The sequence below is a fragment of the Carlito syrichta genome, unplaced genomic scaffold (assembly GCF_000164805.1).
Source record: "Carlito syrichta isolate Samal-C Ts95f unplaced genomic scaffold, Tarsius_syrichta-2.0.1 Scaffold311852, whole genome shotgun sequence".
Lineage (NCBI taxonomy): Eukaryota > Metazoa > Chordata > Mammalia > Primates > Tarsiidae > Carlito > Carlito syrichta.
Genome location: NW_007255948.1, coordinates 573,085 through 595,600, shown reverse-complemented (window position 1 = coordinate 595,600; position 22,516 = coordinate 573,085). Strand labels below are relative to the sequence as shown.

General features: G+C 42.3%; 1 protein-coding gene across 2 annotated transcripts in view; it reads right to left on the bottom strand.

The window, feature by feature from the left end:
- Positions 1–22,516, bottom strand: part of KIAA0319L (KIAA0319 like) — a 122,332-nt gene that overhangs the window by 11,252 nt on the left and 88,564 nt on the right. For both annotated transcript variants that reach the window (XM_008069195.2, XM_008069196.2), the window contains exons 7-16: positions 20,032–20,119; positions 18,734–18,826; positions 16,239–16,371; positions 11,796–12,024; positions 10,400–10,523; positions 9,652–9,784; positions 7,492–7,640; positions 6,194–6,345; positions 5,635–5,773; positions 3,939–4,098 (exon numbers count right to left, since the gene is read on the bottom strand). In XM_008069195.2, the coding sequence (XP_008067386.1) occupies positions 3,939–4,098; positions 5,635–5,773; positions 6,194–6,345; positions 7,492–7,640; positions 9,652–9,784; positions 10,400–10,523; positions 11,796–12,024; positions 16,239–16,371; positions 18,734–18,826; positions 20,032–20,119 (1,400 nt within the window). The remainder of the gene's footprint in view (positions 1–3,938; positions 4,099–5,634; positions 5,774–6,193; positions 6,346–7,491; positions 7,641–9,651; positions 9,785–10,399; positions 10,524–11,795; positions 12,025–16,238; positions 16,372–18,733; positions 18,827–20,031; positions 20,120–22,516) is intronic.

The window sequence follows — 22,516 nt, the reverse complement described above, 5'->3', positions numbered from 1 at the left end:
TTAGTCTTGTCTGTTTCCCAAAGTGCCAGACAAATAGCATCACTTCCTATGTAAGGCAAGACATAAAAGTTTGGGAAGCATGCCACAGACTCCCTAAAAGCTCACTGCACTGAGGTTAACAACAGGGTATTATACAAGGGGGGAACCCTTGTATAAACAGAATTTGTTCATAAAAAATTATGTATTTATTCTTGCCTTGTAGTGCTGCTGCCATTTTTTGTTTCATCTCTTCCACACTGGCAAAACGTTTCCCTTTGAGGACTTTTCTTATCCGGGAAAACAAAAAATTGTCACTTGGGGGGTGAGATCAGGTGAATAGGGGTCATGCCGTTTTTGGTCAAAAACTGCTGAACAAGCCGGGCTCGGTGGCTCAGCCTGTAATCCCGCACCTTGGAAGGCTGAGGTGAGTGGATTGCCTGAGCCCGAGGGTTTGAGACCTGCCTGGGCAACTTGGCGAGACCTCATCTCTACAATAAATCAAAAAATCAGCCGGGCGTGGTAGCGCACGCCTGTAGTTCCAGCTACTCGGAAGGCTGAGGTGGAAGGATCGCTGGAGCCCAGCAGGTCGAGGCTGCGGTGGCCGGGAGCGGCCACTGCACTCCAGTCTGAGCGACTGAGTGAGATTCCAACTCAAAGCAAAAAACAAACAAACAAAAAACAAACAAAAAAAACTGCTGAACACTCAGCATGGTGTGGGCAGATGGATTGTCATGGTAGAAGAACCAGTCAACTGTATACCACAACTCAAGACATTCCTTCTGCAAATCATGATGCAACCTTCTCAAAACTTCCAGATAAAAACTTTGGTTGACTGTTTGATACAGAGGAACAACCTCTGGGTGTACTATAGGGACCCACCCTCTAAAAAATGATTCCGGGTTTTTTGGGGCCCCCCTTTGTAAATTCCAGAACCAAAAGACAAGCCTCTGCCATAAAAGATCTGTGTTCCATTTCCCATTATCTTCTCCTAGTTCCTTAATACATGCTTATAGTTTCAGTTTTTGTCCATATACCAATAACCCTCAAATCTTTATCTCCTGTCTCCAGTCTCTCCTGAGTTACCAATCTACATCTGCAAGTACCTAAAAAAAATCTACTCCAGATCAACAGATACCCCAGATCAACAGATGCCTGAAATCCAACATGCCCGAAAATAAACTCATAATAGTAACGATTAACTGAATACCATGTGTTAGGGACTACACAAACATTACCTTATTTAGTCCTCAATACCAATCCTATAAATAGGTACTAGTATTTTCACAGATAATAAAACAAGATCAGAGAGGTGAAGTAACTTCTCCACTGTTACAGAGCTAACACCAGTGGGGCAGGGCTCCAAAGCTGCGTCTGTCTAGTGTAAGGTCAATGCTCTTTCCCACTTAATATGCTACCTATTTTTATCTAATCACATGCTTCTCCTGAATTTCTCAACTAAGTTAATCCAGTCCAAGCCAGAAGCCCAGAGAAATTCAGACGCTGCTGTCTTTCTCATGACCCATTTGCAGTGATGGCAAATCTGAGCAAACCTGTCAAAAATACTCTTACCAGCACTCTTGCTGAAGCCTTTCTGCTGCTTCTACCTAGCCAATTCCCTCCAACTTGGATCAGTCCAAGCAGTCATTTTCCTTGTTCGTACTCCCAGGCTGCTAAGCATAGCTTTAAAAAAAAAGGCCAGGCTTAGTGGTTGATGCCTACAATCCCAGCACTTTCGGAGACTGAGGTGGGAGGATTGCCTAAATCCACGGTTTTGAGATCAGCCTTCCTACCACCTGGCAAATTGGCGAGACCTCATCTCTACAATAAATAAAAAAATTAGCTGAGTGTGGTGGCACATGCCTGTAGTTCCAGCTACTTGAAAGGTTGAGGTGGAAGGATCACCTGAGCCCAGCAAGTTGAGGCTGCGGTGACCATGAGTGTGTCAATGCACTCTAGACTGGGCAACAGAGTGAGACTCCAGCGTAAAAAAAAAAAAAAAAAAAAAAAAAAGTCCTAATTATGCTGTCTCTTGGCCTAGTAAACCCTGACGGTATATATTCTAGATTCACTTGGGGAGCTTTTCCATTTTAGGTGCCCAGGCCCCACTCCAGACAAAATGAATCATAATCTCTGGGGCTGAGGCTTGAGCAATGGTACATTTATACAAGCTCCAGGTAGGTCTATTATGTAGTTGAAGTTGGGAACCACTGCTCTCACCTCATGTCTCCAACCTGGCCAGTATTCCAGATCAACTCTACTTATTAGCCACCCACCACCTCCTTTTCTCTGCACCTTCCCCTTAGTCTATACAAATGCTTACATATTTCCTGTCTTTAAAATATGTTCTTTATGTCTTATTTCCTATATTATTTTCAGTATCAGCTTCCTCTAAGAAGTGTTATACTTACCATCTCTGTATCCTCAAATCATGAAATCAGTCCTCTGCCCCAACATCCAAGCAAAATGTTCTCACTATAGTTCTGGTGATCACAAACCCAAAGGCCTGTTTTGTGTTCTCACCATACTCCTGCCCCTGAAGCATCTGAACCCTTTGCAGTCCCCTACTACCAGATCACCCCTTAACTGCCAGCAGATCACTCCCACCTGGTTTCCCTCCCACTTCTCTGACTGTCGTTTCTTAGTTTTCTTTGCTACCTCGTCTTTCTACGCCTTCTCCTTAAATAATGGCATTCTCCATGGTTCTGTCCTCACCCCTCCTGACGCTCTCTCAGTGTAACTCACCCATCCTCGTGTCTTTGACTCCTGCCTATATGCCAGTAACTGCCTATCTCAGACTCTTCCTTCCACCTCAAGTTCCAGCCTTTGCTTGTGGCTGACGGACCATCTCCCTGTGTAGCCCATAAAACATGCCAAATTCAATAGTCAAAACTGGGTCCTGGATCACCTGAGACCAGATGGTTGAGTCTTCAGTGAGCCATAAGCTTGCCACTGTCCTCTAGCCTGGGTAACAGAGATCCTGACTTAAAAAACAAAACAAAACAAAAATAACCTGGTTTCTTCTGCCTTCCTAAACTCAGTTAAGGGCCTGAACCAGGCATCCAAACCAAAAGTCTCACATTTGATGCCTCGTTCACCTTCATTTCTAAAGAGCCACCAAATCCTGTGGATTTACCTCTGGGTTTAATTTCTTCTCCTCTTGTACCACTACCTTAATTCAGGTTTTATTACCTTTGTACTGGACTAGTCCAGAAACTTTCTGATTGCTCTCCCAGCCTTCAGTCTCTCCCTATTTTAGTCTAGCCTCCACACTAGTGATCTCCCTTAAAAAAAAAGACTTAACTGAAATTTTCCTGCTTCAAAAACAAACAAAAAAATTCATACACATAAAACAAACTGGCTTGGGTCCTCCTACCCTAACTATTAAAACTAAGCTCCTTGGCTTGCATATAACTGTTCTCAGTCCCCATAGTCAGTCTTGTCTTCAACCATGTCTGGGCACCATTAAGCTCCGAACCAAGTGACTTCTCTCAGAAGAAACTCTGTGCTTTTATACCACAGGGCCACTACTCGTACTGTTCCCCTGTTCTGAATTTCCTCCTAGTCCGCCTATGACTGGTCAGTGCAAGTTTTCCTTCTCCTAGAAAATCTTTGGGCTACCCCTACTCCAACTCCCCTGCAAGAATTAATGGTCCTTGCCTCAGTGTTTCCACAATGCACACATTGTGTCAAACCTACCCTGTACTGTGTTATATGTTTACTTAACTATCTCCCCTACGAAACTGTGGCTGTCAAAAATAATGGTCCTCCTCTGACTGTGTACCCTGGTGCCCTGCTGCAGCGTCTAGAAAAGAACATGTCCCCGGCACTAGGAGAGCTCCATTGAGGTCCACTGAAGAGAGCCCACCCTTCTCTACCTAGCCACACTGTTTCTCAGCTTATTTAAGAAGCCAAAGGATCCCTAGGCTTTCCTTTGCTCCCCCCATTCGTTGCCCGGCTACCTCTGCTCCGTGTACGGCTGAATCTTTTGCACAATGATGTCGGAATCCAGCACCCCCAGGAGGACCCCAATCTGGCGGATGAGCATCCCCTTCAGCCTCTCAGTTAGCTGACTCACGTTGACATCCAAGATCATCTCCACCAGGTTGTTTTTCCTGGGATCTGGAAAGCATGTGGATCAGTCATAGCTTTAGAAGTAGGAGAGTTAACATAGACCTGCCACTGTGCATTTGCTTTGGCAGAGGAGAGAAAGTAGTGAGAGCATTCGGATGTCCTTCAAATGGAAAGGGACAATAGTGAATTCCTGACAAGGCAATCTGGGGTTGGCCTGGAAAGCTTCTAAAGCACTCCTAGTCTGTATATCAACCTGAGAATTTCTACACATGTGCTGGGTATAAGCCTGAAGCAGTGAGGCAACGTGGAAGGAGGTTAATGGAGGGAGTAGGGGAAGAGAGAAACTCTTAAGCATTTGTTTGAAAAGCCTCTGCGCAACTGGCATTGCTGAGCAATCCAGGCCAAGTGGGGGTATCAAGCAATCTTTCCTGACTCACATCTAATTTTCAGTGACTCGCAGTATTCTGTCTACAACAATGAGATGAAAAAATGTCCAACTCAACAATCTTCTCAATAATGGAAACACATCTGTCCCTGCAGGTTTAAATACAGTAAACACAAAGAAATTCTAGGCAGCCAAGAAACAAGGATTTCCTTAAAGTTACAGCACAGCTGCACTACCTTTGCACAACTCTGAAACTGTAAGACTATCATGCTTTACTTTTGAATATGTCCTAAAGATTGTTCTACATTTGGAATTTCAAATTGATTGTTCAGAATGCCTTATTTACATACTTGAATGCACCACTTGCCTGATCTGATGTATAATTTACATAATTAGTAGACTATCTGTGATCTGACTTTAAACACAGAAGAGACTTTATAGTGTCTCAGCTGTTGCCCTTCCTCAAGGCAGAATGAGGACTGGAAGACCTCCCAAGATCCCTTTCTGTCTAAGTCATCCATACATGAGTGTGGCCTAGATAATAAAGAGCAACTTTAAAGTTAATACCTTCTCATCAAAAGCTCAGGAATTTATAAAGCTCTGCCCCATTTCCACACTACTTCCCTATCACCAAATTAACTTCAAAGCAAAACAAAAACATGGTTCTATTTAAAAATGAAATTTTATTTCTGCAAATCTGAAAACTGTAATGGACACTAGTTATGTTACCTTGCCTGGGTTGTCAGATAAAGCCTGACATTCAACTTATAAAAATAAATTGTTTTCTGCATCTGGGTGCTGATGAGACATCATGACTCAAGCTATTCCTGTGCTCAGATTCCCAAAGCACTCTGAGCCCTCTCTCATCACTCACGGGTAAAGGAGAAAGTACTAAGCTAGGGGCACAAAGGCCTGGCTCTGACACAACTTCTGTGTGACACTGAGCAAGCCCTGCCCTCTCTGAGTTTGTTTCTCCCTCTGAGATGAGTAGGGAGAGGTCTATATTCCTGCATGGGCAGGAGGGGTATTGTTGAAAGAGTTAGTATCTAAGGATTTTTTTAGCTTGGGGTTTCTAGATGTTTTTAAAAGCTGGACATACCATCTGGCTCTGTTCATACTGTGGGAAAGAGATCCCAGGATAGAGGCCCTGATTGGCTGACCCAGCAATTCCATACAGTCTCATCACCAAAAGAACTCACCAGGTTTCACCTCCACAGTGGTCCGGTCTGTGTCACTCTCACCCTTTGCATCAGTTACTTTCAGGTGGAATGTGTAGGTTCCCTCAACCAGGTTCGAAAGAAAGAGGATAGGATGATGGTCAGAGTGATTTAACACCTCCTATAGGGTTGAACAACATGGCTGTGTTGCAGAGCAAAACACCACTCCTTTCTTAGAGTCAGGGGCTGCTTCTGCCATCACTAACCCCCTCTAGACTGAACTATTTTCTTTTTTAAAGGTTGTTTTGTCTGATAGTAAGATCATGACTCCTACCTTTGGACTGGACTATTTTAACTTGGGACAGTTTCTGATCTATAAAATAACACTGCAGCCCACAAGGGCTGATTGGGGGGAGAAGCCCATCCTATGCCACACTAGTTTGCAGAATTACCCTGAGCAAGTCACTTACCCTCCCTGATTTCAGAGAACAATCCAGGTTTGATAAAAGGGGTCGCTGGTTAAAACAGATTCTGGGACGTTTGGCTCCTCCCCCATCCCCATCTCAGACCTATGTAGCTCTTCAGCCCCTGGCACACTTACCCCTGCTGCTGGGCTCCCCTCATCTCGAGTCCAGAGGTAGCTGACTATTCCCTTGTCATCTGAGGACTTGGAGCCATCCAGCTCTGCTGTGCTCGTGGGTAAGGTAATCATCACATTCCCAGTTATTTTGGCTATAGGTGGTTTGTTCATTTCTAGCCAAAGAGAAATCAATGAAATAACATGACATTCCAGACCAGAAGGAACGTTTTTTCATGATGTTTATGGGGGAAATCAAACATCAAGGGCATCTTAAATGAAAACCTGTTTCAAGTGTCTGTCCACGCCAGCAACCAAAGCACAGACTTAAAACTACCAGCACTGCAGTCCTGAAGCTAAATGCTCTCCTAGCACTGTACAACAGAGGGGGCTGGTGTGTTTTCCCTCCTGTATTCTCACAGCAGCCTTCCCAGAAGAAATTCATTGCTCTGCTTTGGAGATATGTGATGACTGGAAACAAAAGCCCAAAGCTTAGGAGTTTAAGTTTTATCCAGCTGACACCACAAATTCTCCTTTGAGATATCTTAAGATTTTACTCTCTGAATATTCTTTTTGATCCCTTCCTGGAGTTTTTCAAGAGAAAAAGGAAAGAGGCCTCTCTTTTTCTGAGCCCCACTTAAAGCTTTGTTTACTCAGATGTAGACTCAGTATTTACTCAGTTCAATATACTGTACCTGGAGGTCACTGCAAATCTGATGGTCTTTCCTACCATCACCTAGTGGCCCTCTCCCAAGGCCCTCACTGGTCACTGCCTGCAAACCAGAGCAGGGCCAGTAAACTCTTGCCTCCAGTTGGCTTCAGCTTGCAGGCTCATAGGACAGGGATAGGCAGCTGCAGTGCAGTACAGTCATTCTAAGATCTGACAGCAGGTGTCACTGTAGCTAGAGGGAGATTCACAGAAACCCCAGGTCTTGGCAGCACAGGGCAAAACAAAAATGCAAAGAAAATAAACCTTAATGCTTTCCCTATTCAGTTGTGAAAAAAAAGGAATGGAGGAAGGGAGGGAAGAAGGGAGAAAAGGGAGGAGGGTGGAGTAGGGGAAGTGAAAGGCAGAAGGAGGGAGGAAAGAGGGTGGAGAAGGGGAGAAGTGAGAGGCAGAAGGAGGGAGGGAAGTTAAAATTCACCTCACAGTCACTTTCAACCAAAGGTTGTTTTAGAAAAGAATATAACAGGAACCCTCACCCCAACCTTCTTCTCCACCTCATGTCTCTAATCAATTTCCGCAGCCAAACAAGACATGACAAATTCTTCAGTTATCTGACCCAAAGAGGCTACTGAACAAACGTGAGGCAGAGAGGTACCTTCTTTGACAATGACATTCACAGAGCTCTGGCTTTGCAGATTCCTCTCATCTTTGACAGTCAAGGTGAACACATAGGTCCCCACTTGCAGCCCAGTCACAGTGGCGACACTGCTGTTAGCATTCTCAAGCTGCACCCCATTGGGTCCCCTGGACAAAGAGAGAAACCAAAGGGTGGAGTTAAACCTGTCTGCTGCTCTCCTGCCCCTGACTCAGCAGGAGACAATTATTACCTTAGCTATAAGACATGAACTATTGTTTCCCAGACCTTGACAGGACACGTTTAAAAATATTCCATTTGCACAAAGTGTCATTTGGCCCCAAATACAGGTTACCTGCTGGTCAGAAAATTCAAACAGCTTTCAAATACATCTAGCCTTGTCCTTTATATAAGCTTCTGGGATACTTGAACTCTTTACTGTTCCGGTTTATAAAAGGAAGAAAGTTCTCTGAGCAGGTCTCTGATCAAAAGAATGACTTAAGAGTGATATTTCTGAAAAGCATTTCTGGCCCAGTAGTTGGTTCTGGCCCAGTAGTTGGTTCTGTCAAGGGCAGGAAATGGCCAGGGTTGCAGAGGAACTCTCAGGACAAAACCATCCTCTTAGCAGCTCTACAAGCCAAGTTCCCTCCAGCTCCTGGATAGGGGCCACAGAGCATCCAGGACATCACACATCCTTCCTTCTCCCCTTGTGGCTTCAGAGAGCCGTCTGCAGTGGCAAAGGAGCTCTGTGCCAACAGCCAGGCATGAGGCTGCACATGGGCAGAGAGCCCTCCTGTCCAAGGATCTAAATGCCCCAGGGCTTTCCTTAATACTGCAGGACAACCAGAGAAATCTGCAGATGTCCAGGATTTGCTTTGTTTTGCTTTTTAAGCTTATAACCTCTGACCCTGAAACAGATTCTCCTCCAAGAAGCTATGCTAAGCATTATCTCTGCTGTAAACACTAATAAAATTCAGCTAAAAGGTTTATCAGCCGTGTCTGCAATAACCAATTATAATTAAAACACCCTAGGCTGAGGAAGATTATGTTCTCCAAAAGACAGAAACAAGAGCTGAGGGAAATAATTTCTAGAATCCAGCTCAGCAATGATAAGTTAAGTAGTTCCTAGAGTCAAATTAGAGCACTTTTCCATCCATCTCTAATGCCTTAGTCAAAAAAACAAAACAAAAAACCCCTAGTCTGTACTATGGTTGCTACCTTTGAAAACCGAGAATGCTTTTAACTCTTTCTTGGAATTCCTTTGTTTCCTATGAGATCCTGCACATAATCTGAGTTCCATTTGTTATGGTTTAAAGGAGCTGAAGAAACGGTGAGAAACAGGAATGATTCAGTTAGGTAATTTCAGTTTAATTAGTATTATTTTGGTTATTGCCTTTAGCCTCTGGCTAACTTAATTGGTAAATGGTGTCTTCAAGGAAACAGTAACAGAGTAATGCTTTTATTTTATAGATGTATTTTCAATTCCTCTTAATAGCTGCTCTGCCCCATCCCCTGCCAGCCTTACCCAGTTAATTTTGAGCAACAGTATTTTTCTGCTCCATTACCCTTTCCGTCTTGCCTCTCAAGTGTAATTAAACTATGTATTTCAGTAGATGGATTGTACCTGCAAAAGCACCAGTATCACATGGTACTTCCTGGGGACTAGCTGATGGCAAGTGTTATTTTTTTCTTACAAAAATTATTATTATTATTATTTTGAGCCAGGGTCTCACTCTGTCATCCAGGCTGAAGTACAGTGGTATGATCACAGCTCACCATAGTCTCTACCTCCTGGGCTCAGGTGATCCTTTCTCCTCAGCCTCTTGAGTAGATGAAACTATAGGCATGTGCCACTATGCCTGGCTAATTTTTTTTTTATGTTTTTGTAGAGAAGAGGTCTTGTTATAGTGCCTAGGCTGCTCTCAAACTCCTGGGTTCAAGCAATCCTCTAGCCTCCACCTCCCAAATTGCTGGAATTACAGGTGTGAGCCACCACATCCAGCCACAAAAACTATTTATGATATTACTTTCTAGCGTTGAAGTTTGTAACTGCAAAATTTCTTTCTCAGTTGCCTCCCCTGGATGAGTCAATAAGAGCAAGCCAACTCTCAAAAGCAAATAAAACCTTTCTCTTCCAAGGTCTAGAGGCTTTGCATAATAAGAATTTGTGTCAATACTCACTGTGTTTTTTCCCAGAGATATGAGATAATTTTCTGATCATCTGAGCTTTTGCTTCCATCCAGGGTTGTGCTATCCACAGGAAGGGTCAATTCTTTATCTGGGCCTGCATCTGCCTGAGGAGGTTTGTTGTTTTCTAGAAGACAGAGATTTGGAGGTCAAAAGTAGCCAGTCCAGGTGGGAGGGAGAGGAAAGGAACCGATTGAGACATATGTTCTGGAAGTCATGAGAACTCTGCCTCTCAGCCCACAGCCCACAAATACTATGGGAGATCTGGTTACCACTGGGGAGCTCACAATGAAGAATATGAGACTGAGGCATATTAAGCAATTCTGAAAAAAACATAGTAGAACATAACAGTTATAATACTATACTAAACTTGAAATCCAAAGCTATAGGAGTTCAAATGGAAGACTGAGTGAAAAGATAAGGCATTCCTGAGGAAGTGGGTTTTAAGCAGGCTCTTAAAGAACATGGTGGGATTTGGGATAACACAGACTCTAATTCTTATGTCTACGTCCCCTGAAAGGTATATCAACCAGCCAAGGAAAGAGCATAAGCTGAGGCTGGGAAGTCCTCTTTATCTCTATGCAAAAGGCACAAAGGGGCAGGCCAAGAGAAGTCAGAAGACGCTCTGTGGATTGGTGTCTTCTACTGCTACCCTCATACAGTTTGGAATCCACTTCTCCTCTCCCCCGGGACAAAAGGGACCTGCCAGTGGAAGAGCCTGAACCACAAGACTTGAGCTTACCAGGCTGCACAATAACAGTCACTTGAGCAGTGGCCTGCTGTCCTATTGTGTCAGTCACTGTGAGTTGGTAAGTGTAGTCGCCTTCTTGCATCGCCGATAGCTGCAGGGTTGGTGTTCTAACACCCTACATATATAAATACAAGTGGAAAAGAGGAATCCAGAAGCACAACATCACACACTAAGTCCTGTTCTGGTTGAAACAATGTACCCAGTTTTATAAATGTAAGTTGGTACTGGACTATTACCTCTGGTTCAGCATAATTAGTGAATGTTGACTCAGACATTATGAGGCACCTTGTTAAAAGTTTCCCCCTTCAAGGGAACATGCCTCCTGACACAGCAGCAGTTTCAAATAAAGCCAGAACTCTCACAAGAGAGGGAGTATGGAGCAATGTGCAGAGATTACCAAGGTCAGTCTCTATGACTGATACCAGAAGGAACAACATAAGTATATAATAAACAACCTAGCTTTTAAAACACTCTTTAAAAAGATGCTCTTCCTACTGAGGCTACACAATGATCCTAATAAAGTTGTCTCAATAAAACATGGCAACTCAAGATGCTATGTAACACCATGTTGTCCCCTTACAGGTTTATACAGATTTTGCAACAACAGAAAAAACTAACACAGTAATTAAACTAAAGTCAGGTAAAATACGGGCTTTAAGTCATGCCTCAAATCTAGAAACAGAATCCTGAGTGTCAAAAGGAACATTTTAAATAATTTAGGGCAAACTTCCAATACAGAAACTTCCTGAAGAACAGTGGGCAAAAACTGGCAGCCTGCGGGCTGAATCCAGCTTGCAGACATTTTGCTTGGCCTGTAGTGTCTTAAAAGTTGGAAATGTTCACATAAAGGTCTTGATTTCTATCTCTTCTTGAAAAGCTGAACTATCAAGCAATGTTGGGACCATACTTTCACGTGGCAACAACCAGCTGGACCTGAAGAGCAGATGACCCTTTAGTCAGGGCTTAAATTCTACAGCTCAACACAGTCCCATCCAGTTTTATTTATTTAATCTAATCTAATCTCTTCTTAAATAGCTCCAGAGAAAAGATACCATCTAGTCTCAATCTAATTTGCTAAGATTTGAGTCCTTGTAGTATCAAAATCACTTGACTCTCTGAAGTCATTCAGAACAACCAATATTTCTCATCTAGCTTTTTCCTCTAATACTAAACATTTAAGATAAAAATTTTTGCTAACATGTTAATCAAAGTCCCCTAAAGCTTTCTGGATTTGTTTTTTGTTGGGGGTTTTAAAAAATGCAAATATTCTATGCACAAATATGACTTTGGTAATTAAAACGAGGCAGAAATAAACCTTGGATGGATGACCCAGTCCAGCAGCTCTGTTTCCCCTGAGCAAGAAAATACAAGAACTCTTCCTTCCTACCTGCATTTCCACCACTTTCCCTTTGCTGCTTGGGCTGAGTGACCACTCATAGCTGGTAATGCCATGATCATCGGTGCTCTGGTTCCCAAAGAGGGTGATGGAGTTTTGGGGCAGAGTTATCACTTGGTTGGGGCCTGCGTTGGCCACAGGGAGATAATCCACAGCTTTGTTCACAGTCAGGTTTGCAGTAGTGGAGTTGGTAGCTCCATCAGAGTCTACTACAGTTAAGCTATCGGGCAGAGAGAGGAATGCAATCAGGGATGAGCTTAAGGAAAGAGGAATAAACATTAAAGGACTAAACATTAAGGTTAAGTAATACCAACGTGGTAGTTACCTATTCTTACCTATTCCTATTGGAAAGGCAGAAACTAGAAGCTACCAGAAGCTAACATTGACTGAGGGTTTACTATGTGCTAAGCACTGTTCCACCACAGCTCTGTAACGTATTACCCTCATTTCACTCCTTACGTGTATGAGGAGACTGAGGCAAAGAGAGGTGAAGTAACTTGTCCAAGATCATACAGCTTGAAAGGAGTAGAGCCAGGTTCTGAATCCAGGCAATATGTCTCCATTGCCATTTTGCTCTGTTGCCTGCACACATCTGTGTGCTAAGACCTTTCTTTGTAAGCATTGTATGCTATGACCCTCACAACTACATGGAGAGACATCATCTACTCAACTTCACAGGAGCCTTAGAGAGGCTAAGTAACCTGCCCAAGGCTACACAGTGAGCTAAGGTGCAACCCAGGTCTCTGATTCCAAAGCTCAGAAACCAAGCCTTCAGAAGAGGTAAATCTTAAGTTAATTCCTGTGGAGTTTGAAGACACTACGCTAAATAGAGCAAGCTCTGTCTGCAGCAGGCTCCAGATATGTCCTCCCATCATTCCACTCCAGCTGCGTACATATCACAAGAATGGACATCCTGGGCAGACAGCCTCTGGGACGAACGAGGAGGGCTGGCTCCAGTGAGGCAGGATTTGAGATGAAAATGAAGTCTCCTACGCAACAGTCCCACAGTTTGTGCCAGTGAGAAATCGAAATGTTCATTTATAAAAGCAGGATTTTACCTAAATGATGCCTTCCAGCTGAACAGCCTAAAGCTTCTCATGTCACCTCAAAATGTGAGCATAAGCAAGCAAGGAGGTTTGGGATCCTTCCATTTTGCTGACAGAAAGAGGAAAAGCATGGAAAAGACATGTAGTTTATTTAAATCCCACCACCAGCCACAGACAGAGCCAGACATCTGTGGGGTTTTATTCCACAATCTCACCTTTTATCTATGGTCTGGAGGGGTTTTTGGCATTACAGCCTTTAGGGGAAAAAAAACACAAAAACTTCAGATATACCTACATGTACCATTTAGCAAATGTCTGAAAAAGAAACATTCACAGAAGTGTTGCCTCTTTTCTTAGTTTCCCTGTTGTTTTCATAGGTTTTGTTTGTTTGTTTGTTTAACATGTCTCCTATGTCAGAACAAAAGCACGTTACAGACAGATGGCAAAATGGCAGCTGCCCATTACTCTTTCACCTCAAACAGTCACTGGGTTGCCTGCAGAGATCTTGAAACCAAACAGCAGCTAACTAAATGATGGCTTCCAGCTGAACAGCCTAAAGCTTCCCATGCCACCTCAAAAGGCTGGAAAAAGAGGATACTGTCAAGTAAGAGTAGAAGAGAAGAAAAGATGAGTGAACCACAACCAGACTGGACCTTAATGCTCATCAAATCCAATCCCATATGTTGTAGATTAAAAAAAAATTGAGGGCTACAGAAAAAGAAACTCTCTCAATCCCATCCACCAAAAAACTGTAGACTAACTTGGATGGATTTAGTGTCTATCATACTCAGTAATCTATCACAGAAACAAAGAACTTGAGTACCACACGTTCTCACTTATAAGTGGATCTTGAACATTTATCATGATACTACAATAAAGGAATTGGCAGTAGTGGAACACTGCTAGGGAACAGGGAGGGGCACATAACACCAATAAGGGTGCCTGATCCCAAACTAGTGAAGTGAGGACCAATAGGAAGCCCAAACTTCACCTGTACAATGACCACTTACGTACCTAATCCTGAATTGTACCCCACATCTTTAAAGTAAAATTTTTAAAAAAACCTGTAGACTAACACTGTGGTTAAAAGCTCAGACTCTGGAGTCAGATTGTGTAACCTTGGGCAAGATACTTAACCTCTTTGTGCCAAAATGTCCTAATCTGTAAAATGAGAATAACCATAATACCTGTTATAAGAATTAAATGAAATACTGCGAAGAGCTCAGAAAAACACGAATCACATAGTAAATGTTCAAGAACTATCAGTTATTATTGTTATTATTTTCTTTTTTTTTTTTTAAGTTGGAGTCTCACTCTGCCACCCAGACTGGATTGCAGTGGCCGCTCCTGGCCACCACAGCCTTGACCTGCTGGGCTCCGGCGATCCTTCCACCTCAGCCTTCCAAGTAGCCAGAACTACAGGCGCGCGCTACCACGCCCAGCTAATTTTTTTTGGTTTATTGTAGAGATGAGGTCTCACCAAGTTGCCCAGGCGGGTCTCGAACCCGCGGGCTCAGGCAATCCACTCACCTCAGCCTTCCAAAGCGCAGGATTACAGGCTGAGCCACCGAACCTGGCTTGTTACCATTTTCAAAAAGAATCAACCTGGCCCAGGCTGAACTCTATAGATGGAAAAGTTCCTATATTTGAAATCTGAGTAAAAACCAACTCAAATTTCCATTTTGAGCTAGTGAGAAGGCACCAATCTTGTTGTACCAATGGCTACATTTAATTTACCTGAAACCTTGAATATATGGGAGTCCTACTAAGCCAGAACTTGATAATGATTTATGTGGTAGGTGTTGTGGTAGGATACTCATTTGTGTCCCTGGCAGCATCTAAAATTTGATTATCTTAGATTCATGGGAAGACAGACACATATGAATAAACTGTCACACTATGGAAGGTCACATAGAGGCCCTGAGTGCAATAGGGAAAGAAGAGAGTCTTTTTTTTTTTTTTTTTTTGAGTCAGAGTCTCACTCTGTCACTCAGGCTGGAGTGCAGTAACATGCTCATGGCCACCACAGCCTCGACCTGCTGGGCTCAGGCAATCCTTCCACCTCAGCCTTCCACGAAGCTGGAACTACAAGTGTGCACCACCATGCCTGGCTAATTTTTTGATTTACTGTAGAAACAAGGTCTCGCCAAGTTGCCCTGGCTAGTTTGGAACCCCTGGACTCAGGCAACCCTCTTGCCTCAGCCTCCCAAAGTGCTGGGATTACAGGCATGAGCCACTGTGCCTGGCAAGAAGAGAATCTTATCTCTCCTCTCTGAAGGGATCTCAGAGAACTTCATGGAAATTAAACAGGTAGTTAAGGATGGGCAGAACTTCAAGAGATTGAGAAAGGCATTCAAGGAAGTGTAAATAAAATATATACTGATCAAGTCAAGGAGTGAAGGAGACTAAGGCCTGACTTCAGGGTTAGAAAATCCAGCTGTGAGACCTCAGAGAAACCTCATTTTTCTTAGTTGTAAAATGAAAACAGTATCATCTATGTATGATGTTGGTAGGATACTCATCTAGAAGTACTTTGTAACTTACAAGGAATTATGGAAATATAAGGAAGATTATACAAAACTCCATCTCAAAGCCTTACTTTTTTTTTTTTTTTTTTTTGAGTTGGAGTCTCACTCTGTCGCCCAGACTGGAGTGCAGTGGCACGCTCCCGGCCACCACAGCCTCGACCTCCTGGGCTCCGGCGATCCTTCCGCCTCAGCCTTCCAAGTAGCTGGAACTACAGGTGCGTACTACCACGCCCAGCTAATTTGTTGATTTACTGTAGAGATGAGGTCTTGCCAAGTTGCCCAGGCGGGTCTCGAACCCACGGACTCAGGCAATCCACTCACCTCGGCCTCCCAAAGTGCTGGGATTACAGACTGACCCTGGCCTCAAAGCCTTATTAATCACATCCTAGAATGTCAACACTAGTACTTTCTTTGAATCAAATCCTCCAAACAAACCACTAGTCAAAGGTAAAGATTTTTTAGTTATCTTAAGTTGAGGAAGCATCTTCTAAAGAGAAGAGACAAAATGGAAGTAGGTTTCTTCTAGATTTTGCCTGAGAAAAGGGAAAGGAAGATAGGCCTTTTCACTTAATCACAGAAATCCCTCCACCAAAAAAAAAAAATTGGAGATCTGCCAGACAAGGCTTTGAGAAGAATTAACTATGGCAGATCTGATCTATGCAAAGACCTTTGCACTAAAAAGTTATCATTTTTGTGATCACAATCACAATAGGGCTCAAACAATCACTGGAACCAAAGGCTACATCATCAACCAACTCCACAGTGACTCTGGTATTTGTTAAAGCTACTTTTATAAGATTGTAAAAACCAAGAGAGGAAAAAAATGGCCTATGGTAAACTTGAAGTGAATCCTAATTTACCTGAAAGTGTAGTTCCCAGGGACGAGCTTACTTAGTTTTAATATGGCCGTATCTTCAGAAATCTTCTCTTCTCTCAGAGGCCCCTTAAGTTCCTCCCAATGGTACTGGACGATTTTATCATCATCAGTGCTTTCTTGACCATAAAGAAACATTAGTTATAACATGAGAACACTGTCTCAGCACTTATCCAATGTATACAAACCAGGGCAACTCCCCAAAAATCTGAAACTAAGAAAACTTCCAGAAACTGTACAGAGTGTTGCTTTCCTAGGACTATTGGGTCATTCTGCCTCTCTATGAATATTCCACTGCATCGTTTTCCAATGCTAACACAGACAACCTCTGTATGAAAAAAGGAAAATCAACAATTCTTAAACACATGAAAAAATACTCAACCTCACTTAGAAGAAATGCAAATAAAAATTAAAATGCAAATTAAAAATGAGATAACATTGTTTAACTTATTGGATTGGTAAAGATCAGCATTTAATTAACACATTATATGAGTAAAGGTGTGGAGAATAGGCCCTCTCATTAGTCATGATAAAACCAGAAATTGACATAACCTCTCTAATGAGTAATCTGGCAATATTTATCTTTATCCTTGCAATTTTTCTTTTATGATTTTATCCTGCAGATATACTTGCCCAGGTGTTAAGCATCATGTTTGCAAGATTATTCACAGTAACATTGTTTGTAATAGCAAAAGAAGGAAAGTAATCTAAATGGTCATCAATAGCAATTGATTGAAAACAAGTATGAATTCATACAATGAAATTATACATCCATACAATGGAATGCTATGCAGTTATTTATTTTTATTTTTATTTTTATTTTTTGAGTTGGAGTCTCACTCTGTCGCCCAGACTAGAGTGCAGTGGCCGCTCCTGGCCACCACAGCCTCGACCTGCTGGGCTCTGGCAATCCTTCTGCCTCAGCCTTCCAAGTAGCCGGAACTACAGGCATGCGCTACCGCGCCCGGCTGATTTTTTGATTTATTGTAGAGATGAGGTCTCGCTGCCCAGGCGGGTCTCGAACCCGCGGGCTCAGGCAATCCACTCACCTCAGCCTCCCAAAGGCGCGGGATTACAGGCTGAGCCACCAAGCCCGGCTTTTTTTTTCTTTTTTTAGAGACAGATTTTCACTCAGATGCCCAGGCTAGAGTGCAGTGGTACAATCATAGCTCACTGCAGCCTCAATTTCCTGGGCTCAAGGGATCCTCCTGCCTCACCTCCTGAGTAGCTGGGACTATAGGTATGTGCCACTGTACCTGGCTAATTTTTTAAGTTTTTTGTAGAGATAGGGTCTTGCTATGTTGCCCAGGCTGACCTTGAACTCCTGGCCTCAAGCAATCTCCCACCTCAGCTACAATCATTTGTGGTTTTTAAAAATAATCATTTTTTTTAAAAGAACGAATATGTAGTTTATGTACTGATTCAGAAAAATTCTCCAACGTACAGAAAAAAGCCTCATACATAACAGTATAATGTGCGTTTATTTATGTAAGCAAGGGAGATAAAGACCATATATGAATTTTCTAACAAATGTATAAAATATATCTGGAAGGATACACAAAACAAAATATCATTAGTGTTCTGGAGGAAAACTGAATAGTTGGAAGATAGGGATGGTATGATTCTTTTCACTATATACTTTTACATATTATTTAACTTTGACCTATTCAAAACTATAAAATAAAATTGTACTATGTGAAACCTTTCTTCCATTCTCTATCACAAGTGTTTATTCCTGTTCTTTCTCTTCCTCTTGGTCTGCTATTCTCCTAGCCTCCTCTTCTTACCTGAACCATTGATATGAAATGCTTCCCTTTGCTTAGAGAGTCCTGCCTGCCGAAAACCACTGTTGGTGCCAAGACAGTCAGGGTAACAGAGCTTTAATGGGTCTCAAAAAAGACCAAGCAAATACGAGTGAGAGGACAGGTCTGAAACCTGCATAACATAGCAATGATCAAGGGAAAAGACTCAGAAACTCTCTCATGTCACTTATCACTACTCTGAAGAGTAAAATGTTAATAACCCCAGGCAAGGGTATGGAGCATATTCTGTGTCTCCAGGAAGAAGTTGATAAGAATCTTGTTAGGCAGGCAGGGATGGCCGGGTAAGGGCTCCTCAGTCAGACTTTTCAGTTACTTATGGAAAAGAACTTTGCTTCCATAAACAAAAAAGGCAACTCTAAGCAAATCTGAAAACCAGCAAGTTTCAACTAAAATAATGCTAAATACATGCATAATTTCCACTTTATACCATCTCAGAGCAGAAATATTACTTCAAAGAAGCCGCATGGGGATTTTAAATAAGGTCCGTCTGGTTTGTTACTTCCTAATCATAATCAAGTTACTTCAGATGGTTGGTCTTCCCATAACATGGTCAAAATGACTGGCCTAAACAGAATGCAGACATAGCTGGCCCCAAATTTACCAGAGTATATAGTGAATGAATGCTCTTCTAAAATATCATGCTTAGACAAGTACTCACGGCTGCCATCAATGACTGTAGAAGTGGTTGGCAGAGAGATCTCCTGGAACTGAGGTGACACAATGGCAACAGGAGGCCGATTCTTACGGGGCTCTGCAAGAAAGTGACCCAGAAGAAATTAGGAGAGAGGCTTTATAAATGATAGGAAAAGCAGGCCATATCTGAGAGGATTATAAATCAGTTTCCATTACATAATTAAGGGCTGAACCATCACCAGACAGGAAAGTCACAAGACCAGACTGCCATTCTAACATAAGACATCTGGAAATGTAAAAGCCTTTTCTGAATGTAACCATTCCTAAAACCATGCCCTGTGCACTCTTTCAATGCTCATGTGCTATCTAGTTGATGCAAAGTACTACAGCAGCAAGTGACTGCTTTCAGGCAAGCCTGACTAGAGATGAACACCAAACAAGTTTTGGGCAATAAAGACCTTGGCAAGCAATCATTCCTTGGCACAGACTGCTGAAAAGATGATGCGCTATTTCTCAACCATCCCTGAGCTCACTGCATGTGGGGTGACCACGGCTGAGTGATGGGAAAGTCACAAACTAATCAAGTCCACCCAAATGATCGTGAGCTACAAACCCAGTGACCTTTTCTGTGAGAAATGATTAAATTAAATGGTCTTGATGGTGATCACATTTTTAAGAAAGCAAAAGAATTATCTTGGCTACAAAGTTCAGTAAATGAAAATCTATTACCAAGAAAGAGAGAAAACAGTACTAAGAATCTGTGCCAGTATATGTGCCACTCTCCAATTTCTCCCAAATTTCTCTGAAAATGAAAAATAAGACACCCTGCCACTGCACCATGATCTACCAACAGTGACTCATTTTTAAAAGAATGACAGGATTTTGTTTCCAAGGTGAAAGAGACTGGTAGTGTTTAAATGAGGAACTCTGTGTACAAAGGCCCACATCTCTGGAAAGGAATCAGAAAGAACCAGTCCCCTTGGCTCATTCTCCTTCTGCATGCTTCTCCTAGGCTCCTGGCTTCCCTGTGTCTGTTAATTACAACACATGGTCCCTTCTCAGCATGGTCCACTTAGAGAAGTAGTTCTCTGGTAGTAAGCTATTGTTCAGGCCATACTGCACTGTGGCCATGTGCCCAGTCCAGTGTTCCGAAGTCTGTCTGTACTTTGCTACTAACCTTTTACTACATTGAACTAGGAATTGCCCAAAAAACATACTACAAAAAAAGAATGGGAATCAAAATCTCCCAAGTCAGATCTCCCTTCTCCTCAGGAGTCCTGCAGAGGGAGCAATGGAGGCACAACCAGGGCTGGAAACACATACCTGGCTTGACTGTCACATTCACATAGCCTTCCCCATGAGCATTTTGACCCTCTACAATCACTTTGAATTCGTACAGGCCTGGAGTGAGCTGCAGAAGTGAGAGAAGATCTCTTAGACAACCACAAAGAGTACCAATTACATTTGAAACAACCTATATAGCTATGCTGAATCTTTCACTCTTTTCTTGCACTGTTTACAAAATGGAAAAAAAACACAACTAGTTGAAGAGATGAAACAATTAATTAAACTAAAAAAAAAAATAAGCCATAGTTTATAATGTGAATCTTATTACTATCTAACTCTAGAACAACAGAAGGGAATAATATCTCTGTACTCCCATTTTCTTTTCAGAAGAACATTAAGGCCCAACTATCCTACTTTACAGAGTTATGAAATTAAAATAATCATCTCTTCAAAGAAAAATATTTTGTGAACATACCAAATAGTTCCCAGATATCTGAATATTTTTCCCCTCCCGATTTTTACTAACTGTATAAACAATAAACAAAACAATAAAATCGTCCACCATCTCACTATCCTAACACATCAACTCATCACATTTCTCTATTTCCTTTCAATCCTTGACCACATACAAAAAAACAGTTTTATACAATTTGTTCATTCAATAAACATTTATTGACGCAAATCATGTACTAGTCATTGTCCTAGGCTTGGGGTTTGGTGACAAATAAGGTAAGATCTCTACCTTCAAAGAGCTCATATTCCAATAGTATTCAGGGCCTAGCTAAAAATCAAAGCATCAGACTTTATTGTTCTTTCTTCCCTTCATGTAGCATGAACATCTTACCCTTTAGGATACACTTTTTTTTTTGAGTCAGTGTCTCACTCTGTCACCCAGGCTAGAGTGCAGTGGCACACTCATGGCCACTGCAGCCTCAACCTGCTAGGCTCAGGCGATCCTTCCGCCTTAGCCTTCCAAGTAGCTGGAACCACAAGCGTGTGCCACCACACTTGGCTAATTTTTTGATTTATTGTAGAGATGAGGTCATGCCAAGTTGCCCAGGCTGGTCTTGAACCCATGGACTCAGGCAATCCTCTCACATCAGCCTCCCAAAGTGCTAGGATTATAGGTGTGAGTCACCGCGCCCGACCTAGGATATAGTCTTCATTTTAATGACTGTAGAATATATGACATAATTCACATAAACACTTCACATTGTTGATACTTGGGTTGTTTCCAAAATTTTACTATTATGACCAATATTATAATGAACATCTTCCAGGCAAATGGGTTCTCTCTTTTGAATTACTTCTTTGGGTAAATAATAATTGACCATAAGCAGCGTCTTTGGCTACTTTCTCCTTGTAACGCTTTCCTTCTTGGTTTTCACTTCTCTGCTCACACTTTCATTTCCTTCAGTTTCCTCTACCTTCCATCCCTTAAATGACAATGTTCCCCAGGATTCCAACTTCAGCCTTCTTATTTCCTTACTCTGTACATTTTCCCTGGTTGATCTTATCTATTACTGTGGCTCCAATAATCATCTGCTTGAGGTTGATGTGCAAATATATATTTCTAGCCCAGATTTGTCTCCTGATCTCTAGCTCCTTTCTCGCCGCTACTAACTGAACAACTCAACTCAAATGTCTCACAGGTACCTCAAACCTCCCCCAGACCTAAGCCAAAAAAGTCAGAGTTATCCTAGACTCCTCTTCTCCAACATCCCAACCCAGTTCATTGATCACCAAATGCTATCAAGTCAACCCCCATATTATTCCTCTAATTCACTCACTTGTCTCCCTAGTTTGTGTCTTATCTCATCTAATCTGCAGTCAGGGTGCTCTTTCTAAACTGAAGATCTGAACATGTTTTCACTTGCTTAAAATTTTTCAAGGCTCCCTATTCCCTCTGGATAAGATTCAAAATTCTTAATCAAGCATATAAGGCTCTGCTTGATCTGGCCCCTGCATCTTTTCAATTTACTTGTGCCACTGCTCTTCTCATACCTTAGGGTCCAGTCAGACTGAGCAACATATAATTCCCTTTTCCCACCATTTTCTCTCATTTTCTCTCATGTTGCTTCTTCTGCTTGGGGTATTATTCCCTCCACCCTTTACCCAGGAAATCAGTTACTTTCAAGACTCAACTAGGCAAACTAAGAAATCTACAATAATTCCCCAGGGTTTCAATGACCCTGCTGTACTGACTAGTGTGTCACCTGCTATAATTATCTGCTTCCTGTCAGTATCACCTGCTAAACTCTATTGTCCTTGAAAATTAAGATTATGACTAATTCACTGGTAAATCTCTAATGCCTGCCACATAACCAGTGTGCAATGAATAGTTGTTGAATATATGAACAAATGAGATTGCTGGGTCAGAGAACACAAACATTTTTTTTTTTTTTGAGTTGGAGTCTCACTCTGTCGCCCAGACTGGAGGGCAGTGGCCACTCCCGGCCACCGCAGCCTCGACCTGCTGGGCTCCAGAAATCCTTCCGCCTCAGCCTTCCAAGTAGCTGGA